The 8157-nt window shown below is 47.8% G+C and overlaps 1 protein-coding gene across 1 annotated transcript; it reads left to right on the top strand.

Moving 5' to 3' along the window:
• Positions 1-4272: 4272 nt before the first annotated feature.
• Positions 4273-6204, top strand: LOC125531472 (3-ketoacyl-CoA synthase 5-like). Its single transcript, XM_048695864.1, has one exon. It carries the CDS (start codon positions 4461-4463, stop codon positions 5970-5972), a length of 1512 nt encoding a protein of 503 aa, XP_048551821.1. The 5' UTR covers positions 4273-4460; the 3' UTR covers positions 5973-6204.
• The last annotated feature ends 1953 nt before the right edge of the window (positions 6205-8157 follow it).

Here is an 8157-nt window from a genome sequence, read left to right on the forward strand (position 1 = left end):
GTGGGGGTGGTTGACCAGCGCTGCTTTGCCGAGAAAGACTACATTTGGTTCAATCACATTATCTCGCTCCTGGTCCGTGGCACCGGTGGGAGGATGCTGATGGTGCGGTACTGGAGAGGCATGGAGCGGTTCGGCGGCGTTGAGGCATACAATCGAAAGGAGCTATTCACAGTGGACGGCATCACCAGCCGCATTGAGCTGTTGGAGGTGGACATCGCCGGCAGGAGGCTGGTCCCCGTCAGGAGCCTTGGTCAGAACGCGCTGTTTGTCGGCCTGACGCACTGCTTGCACATCTCCACGGAGACATTCCCCTCCATTTCTGCCGACTCAGTATACCTGGGCTGCCGTCATCAGCAATCTTATGGGTTCAGCATCTATCATATCAACAAGAAGAAGAACCACAGGAGGGTTGCAGCCAAGCACAAGTTCGTCTACGATATGACACAGGGTTATACTCCGGATGCCAGACCCTACAACCTTGACGAGTATCTTGTACACTATGTCGACCGTAGACACAACTTCAGTAAGTCATGTATGAATCATATCAACTCTTGCTTTGTCTAGAGTACTCTTTCTAGTGCATATATATCTGTGTGGCTGCCTGTTTAATTTGGCATGTGATCAATCAACCATGTCAGCAGCTAAAGGAGAAATGTTGCTCTTGAATTGGTGTAACCTTTGCAACCTAAATCAGCTGGGGCTTTTTGTTGAGATTTCAATTGAGAATGAACTTTTGACGTCCTTCCCTTAAATATACTGCAGAGGGTATGTAGACAAAAGAACACGCGAGGGCAGTTTGTTAGACATGACTTTTGTTTCTTTTGTCGTAAACTTGTGAATACTTGTCAGACTTGGTAGTATTTTTCTCTCTATTTTGTGTAGTCGTGCTCTCAAGATTTATCGGCACAATGATATATCATTATAACCATGCTAGATGCACCATTGCAATGGACAAGTTCTCTCTGTCGGAAAAATAAAAATACAAATGGACAAGTTCTCTTGGCCTTCTTGTTTCCTAATGTATGTATGTGTCAAATCATTTATTAATCTGCCTTGAAACTAGCATTAAATATGCTTCACCTGCTCATTGTACGTACGGGTACGTTTGGTAGTATTTGGATATGATAACTTCAAGAGCAGTTGATGCAGTAATGCTAGCTGATGGAACACAATGCTGCTCTTCCAAAAATGCAGGAAACATAGACTACTATCAAATGATGTACTATTCTGATGATCTCACTTTGGTCGCATCGCCTAAAAACACCTGGGGACTCATGCCAGTCTGTGGCGTGATTTCTTTTCCTCAGCCTGTTTGGTAAACTTTGGGAAGGGGAAGAGGAGTTCGCACGAGGGAGTAGGCATGTGAAATAGAATTTCACTCTTATTCCCTTGTTTGGTATATGATCGGAATTAGTTTGGGATGAAGGTCTGCCCATGAGAAGAAATTGGTGGGAATTGACACCCTCTCAACTCCCATTCCCCTTTCCACTTAATATCTTTTACCTTTCTGCTATATTCTTCTGCAGTTGAACAATTTCACTTGTACAGATTTTCTTCAGTGTCAGAGACTTCCCGTAAAATGAACAAACGTATGTGAGTGGACCAATGTACAGAGGACATATCCTTGAGTCATAAATAACGAAGACCTGCAAAATACAATAGGCGGTTACATAATCGCAATTGTCCACAAACTCTGATCAGTGACATTCCATGTTTCCAGCCTAAACAAAACATACTCTTGCGGGCCATGAGATTGAGATCATCATTATGGTCTGTGGTGTTTGTAGTTACAGGAAGTATCTTCTAATTAAGAAATTTTAAAGACCAAGCTTATGTTGCTTATACTACAAGAAATACATGATGTGTGGATTTTACCTTGGAAGTGTTCAAGGTCTTATCGTGATAGCCTTTTGCTACGAATTTGGTAATTCCCAGGAAACAATTGAAGAAGGTAAAAACTCTCACTTGTAAAGCATAATGACATTACGAAAAACAAATCTGGACTGATTAGACATAACATACTGCTTTGTATGTACACATATTAGTTCCAAATATAAATACTCCCTCCGTTCGGAATTACTTGTCGTAGAAATTGATGTATCTAGACATTTTTTAGTTCTAGATACATTCATTTCTGCGACAAGTAATTCGGAACGGAGAGAGTATATGCTAAACTATTACTCCCTCCGTTCCTAAATATTTGTTTTTTTAGACATTTCAAATGGACTACCATATACGGATGTATATAGACATATTTTAGAGTGTAGATTCACTCATTTTGCTCCGTATGTAGTCACTTATTGAAATCTCTAGAAAGACAAATATTTAGAAACAGAAGAGGTAGTGGGTTGGATCATATAGCATATAATATCACGTTTTGAATTTGGGGGGAGCAGAAGAGCTAGATCGAAGAATTCTCATGCGGCCTCCACCAGGTGAAAACTCAACAATTTGGCCCGTTCCATCTTCGTGTATCTTCATGCATACATCCATCAGCGCTTTCTAACTTGAATTGATATTGCACAATATTTTCCTCTCCAAACCGCTAGCCTGCCTTCAAAAAGAAACAAAAATCAACGTCCTAGCCCTCTCCGTACGCCTCACAAGCCCATGGTCAGTATCCTCTCCAGATCGTCTGCAGCTGCATCCTCATCACCCGGGAGAGTCCTTGAGCCGCCAGCACCCTCGAATCGGGGAGTCCTCAGACCTCCTCCCCGGATGCACCCTATCCTACCTGCAGCCGTCCGTCATGACTCTTCTTGCCTCCTCAAATGGTAGATCTGTATTCTATGTCGTCCCACATGCCGCTGGCCTACAAATTGGGGTGGAGGACGCCATGGGAGAAACCCAATGCAATGGGAGGGGGAGTTCGGGGGATGGGGGCGGAAGAGGAGTCGTCGTGAAGGAGGAGGCTAGTGTCCTCTTTCATACGTACGGAGCAATGCATCGGAACGTATGCAACCTACACTTATTGTCTTTTTTAGGAACTTGTGACTATTAAGGTGAGGATACGTGTCCAGCTACAAAAGGAAGTCCATCTTTTTTTTTGTAACCTATAAGAAAAAGAAGTCCATCTAATATATCGTATGAGATCTCCATGCAAAAGAAACACATGAGATCTATTCTGATTTTGTAGGTTATGATATCTCCATGCAAAACAATAAATAAATCAAATGAGATCTATTTTGATTGCGTGGGTTCTTTGGAAGTGAGATTAAATCTAAGCCATTAAATCTAGACTTTAAGTTTAGGGTCCACCAAACCAATGATCGGATGTTTCTAATTTTTTGGTAATTCCTAGCATATTTATCTTTTTTTGGTTAACCCATATAAAAGGAGTATTCTATTTGTCTAGACATGTTAGAGGCTTGTATTCAAGCCTTTTTTGTCCACCAGTTTCTGGTACTCCCAGACGGCTTTATAAACTATAAAGTAGTGAGAACTATTCAGTCTTTGTGTCTGTCCTTTTGTTTTGGATATGTATCATAATTCTGGAACAGTCCTGTAGGGAACATTCTCTTCCAGAAATGAAATTGGGGAACCCCTTAATTTCGAAAGAAAAAAAAATGACTTATCATAGATAAGCTGTCACCATACTACTGCCCCATTAATTTGGGCAAGGCAGGTCGGGAATTCGCAGGTAGGAAAATGTGATATAGTTCAGACAAAGAAACAAATGACATGCTTAGTTTGTTGAAGCAGTGTCAAAGGAACGATCCATAAAAAACACGTGGATTGGTTGATAACAATGAAATCAGTTGGTTTGAACTTCCCCGTCTGTATATGGGATCGCGGTACCAGGCACCAGCCACATTCTATCCCTACACCCTCTCCCGCGCACGCACTTCAACAGCATGAGTTTAGCACGAATGAGCAGCCAGCCCAAATATGTGAACAAGATCATCGTGAACAACTTTCTACCAATGGTAACTGTGCCAATAGCCCTAGCCGTTGTCGTTGTAACTAGTACAGAATAGTTCTTCAGTGAAGGGCGCCTAAACCCCCTCCAGCTGGATGCCCGTCAATGGTGACAAAAGAACATCACTGATGAGCTCTCAGCACCCATCAGTGGTGATACAAGAGAAGAACTAAAAGAAGCCCAGGGACACCAGCTCGGGCTCGCAACCACATGGTCCTTCTAGCAAGAGTTCCCGTTATCAGAAATATCGAATATCAGTCAAGGGGAAAAAAGTCCCAAGTACCATGTTACACGTTATCAGAATGGATTGGGTATCTTAATGTCTGTTTGGGCTATTTGGAACAATATGTTTAGTTCGGTGATCTATAAAAAAACATGTGATTGCTTAATGCTACACCGTGTTAATGGATACATTTCATTTGCACAATTAGTTGGTAGTTGGTAGCAATAAAACCAGCTGTTATATGTAAGACAAGTCTATCTTCACATTCACAACACTCACACGCACACAGATAGAACCACATGTTTGCGCTTTGGCAGCATGAGTTCATCAGGAATTTGGAAGAACCTCAAATTTCTCTTCAAGCTCGTAGTAGACAACTTCCTATCCATGGTGACCGTGCCAATAGCGGCAGCCACTATTGTTGTGGTAGCAAGGCTCGGGCACGATGAGATCCTGGGTCGGCTCAGAGCCCTTACACCTGCATACCTCTTCTTGTCATGCTTCCTCCCAGCCTCTGCAGTTACCATGTATCTATTATCACAACCACGGAAGGTGTACCTCGTCGACTACGCCTGCTTCCATGGCACTCATCTTAACCGCGTCCCATTTGCCGCATTCCTGGAGTGCGCGCGCCAATCGTCTACACTCAACGAACGGAGCATCCGTTTCATGTCGCGGCTTCTCGAGAGCTCAGGGCTCAGCGAGGAGACCTGCTTGCCCACACCAGTCCACTATATCCCATGGAAGAAGTACTTAACATTAGAGGCGGCCCGCGAAGAGGCTGAGCTCGTGGTCTTCTCAGCCATTGACGAATTGTTTTCCAAGACAAGCGTATGTCCTGACACTATCGACATACTAGTCGTCAACTGCAGCGGCTTCAACCCAACACCGTCCTTCATCGACATGATAATAAACAAGTACAAGCTACGAGGCGACATCCGCAGTGTGCACCTATCTGGAATGGGGTGCAGCGCTGGGCTGATATCAGTAGAGGCTGCGAGGAACCTTCTACAGACCGCGCGCCGAGGCGCACGAGCGTTGGTGGTATCTACAGAAACTCTATCCCCCCTTCTTTATGATGGGAATGAGCGAGCTATGCTTCTGCCATTTTGCCTGTTCCGCATGGGCGGAGCAGCCGTGCTACTGTCCACATCCGCCGCCAAAGCCCGACTCCGGCTCATGTCGGTTGTGCGTACGCTTACCGCGGCGGATGATAACTCATATAGATGCATACATCGAGAGGAGGATGACAAGGGGCACACTGGTGTCAATCTCTCCAAGGACCTTATCGCTGCTGCCGGCCGCACTCTCAAAGCCAACATCGTCACCCTTGCACCCATCGTCCTCCCAATCTCGGAACAAGTTTTGTTTGCAATGTCCTTTGTGGCACAAAAGCTGACCAACGGGCGTTTCAAAGTGTACGTGCCCAACTTCCTCACAGCATTTGAGCATTTCTGCATACACGCTGGTGGGACTGCGGTCATCGATGAGGTTCAACGCAGCCTCAGCTTGTCCGACGAGCATGTTGAGCCATCGAGGATGACCCTGCACCGCTTCGGAAACACATCCAGCAGCTCAACTTGGTATGAGCTAGCATATATAGAGGCCAAGGACCGTATGCATCGTGGTGATCGCGTATGGATGATCGGCTTTGGCTCAGGATTCAAATGCAACAGCGCGGTGTGGAAGTGCATCATTCCATCCCCCGACACGAATGGGCCATGGGCAGGGTGCATCCACCGCTATCCAGTGAAGATCAAGTCCCCCAAAACAAGTACCAACAATACACGCATGCCAGGTCACAATAATAAGCAGTTCAAAGACACTTGAAACGGGCTAACAAAAGGATGCTTTGTTTCTTTTTTTTTACCCGCTTTGATTTCTAAAATAAATAGGGAGTACAAGGGAAGGCAAAGCCTCACTATTATAATGTATCATCTCCATTATTGTACCTGTACACCGCAGAAAATATTGTACTCAATCTTTTCTTACCTTGTAATGTTATTTGTATATCCTTGGTTGTGTTTCTCTCAAAGATGTTATACACTAATGTGGTTGCTGATATGATTGTTGGTCTGGTTGTTTAATAAACTAGTGTAACAAAGATAGTGGTGGACACACGCCCATGCCTAAAATTAGGAGGCTTAAAAGGTACTACATCGAGTGATCTAAAAAGTCTTATATTAGTTTACAGTGCTCCTTTGGTTCACAAATATAAGATGTTCTAACTTTTTTGTGAATCCACGTTTTAATGTGTTTGTTCCGTATGTAGTCCATATTGAAATATTTAAAACATCTTATATTTGTCAAGGGAGGGAGTAGGTGACAGAGGGATGATCACAAATAGGATAGATAGGCCACATTCAAACTACACTAAAAACAGATATGCACAAGTGACATATCACGAGATGTCTTCTATAGAATCGGATCGCTGATCTCGCCACCCCGTTCACCCTCATTTTCTAAGACGACACGACGGCTGCTACGAACACCTGTCGGCACCGGCAGAGCCATCTCCATAGGGCCTGGTTCAACGGGTTTCCATGGTGGACACGTGACCCGGGTCGTGACAGCGTGCGGCTTGCCCAAGGACGCCGGGGTCCATGGATCCGGGGCCAGTGCTCGTACAATAGTGTGCTGGTCGTCCTTGCTGGGGGTGTCCCATGTCCGGAGGCAGTGACAACTTTTACCACCTATTACCACCAGGAGGGTCGCCTCCGTCGACTCGGGCTCCTCCATGGAGAGTGGGACGTTGCATGCGGCGTGTTGACTACCAGCTTCACACGTTGTAGACACGGATGTTCTTCATCGCGGCATGCCCCCGTCCTAGCGGAATCGATGCTATCTGCCATAGGAAACGATAAAGAGGCATGCCTGGTACGGCCGACGACGGACTCATGTAGTGTGGTGGAGTTAGGGCATCTCCAGCCGCGCCTCCAACAGGTCCTTTCCAGATGATTTTACCGCGCCGACGTTAAAAAAACGGTCCAGTCGCGTCCCTAGAAGCCCGTTTTTCGCCGGCTCGAGCCAAAACTGGTGCCGGCGGACCCAGGCCAAACCCGGCGCCCTGGGGACGCTTGGGGAGCCGGCACAAGCGAAAAAAACGCGTGGGCCCGCCTTGACGGCGACCCGAGGGCCTTCTCCCGCCAAACCCCCTCCCGCTCGCCTTCCAGTCGCCGCCATGCCACGCGCGGCGGCAACCACGACCGGCGGAACAGGGCCATTGCCAAGAAGGCCCGCGACAACGCGGCGCGCGCGGCGGCGTCTTCCTCATCGGTCGACCACGCGGGGATGATGAATTCACCCGTCGTCAGCCACGCCCAATACGCGCCCTGGGGACAGCAAGGCGTCGGATCTCCATGGGGATCCTCGTCGCCCGGCTACGCCGACGGCGACGCGCACGGGGGGTTCAACCCAAACGTGACCTTCCCCATGGCCACCCCGTGACGCGCACACCCTCGCTCGCCTTCGTCGGCGTGCAGTACCCTCCATACAACTACTCGCCGCCCGCCGCCTACACGTCCACACCGATGCCCCATCTCCGCCGTGGACCGCTGCCCTTCTCGCACCTCGGCGACACGGACGACACAGGAGCCGACATGGACGACATCATCGCGACAGGATCGACCGCGGCCGCCGCGTCTCCTGTGTTCGCCACCCAGGACGAGGTAGTGGATCTCAACGGCGACATGGAGGCCGAGCTTGGCTACGTCTATGGCGAGGACGCGCAGGAACCCGAGGAGGAGGAGGAGGAGGACGAGGAGGAGGAGGAGGAGCCGGCTCCTGTTCCGACGAAGGGGCGCCAGAAGAAGAAGAAGAAGGGGACGGCTAGGTCAGGCGAACCGCGTATCAAGTGGACGTCCAAGGAGGAGGAATGCCTCGCCGAAGCATGAAAAGTCGTCTGCCTCGACCCGACCACCGGCGCGAACCAGAGCTTGGAGACGTACTGGGACCGCATCAAGGCCGAGTTCGACGAACGGAAGCTCCGAGACCACTACTTCCAAGGCGTCTACAT

The sequence above is a fragment of the Triticum urartu genome, unplaced genomic scaffold (genome assembly GCF_003073215.2).
Source record: "Triticum urartu cultivar G1812 unplaced genomic scaffold, Tu2.1 TuUngrouped_contig_7184, whole genome shotgun sequence".
In the NCBI taxonomy this organism is placed as follows: domain Eukaryota; kingdom Viridiplantae; phylum Streptophyta; class Magnoliopsida; order Poales; family Poaceae; genus Triticum; species Triticum urartu.

Excerpts from the sequence above, each read along its gene's own strand:
- LOC125531472 (XM_048695864.1), top strand. The coding sequence starts at position 4,461 with ATGAGTTCATCAGGAATTTGGAAGAACCTCAAATTTCTCTTCAAGCTC.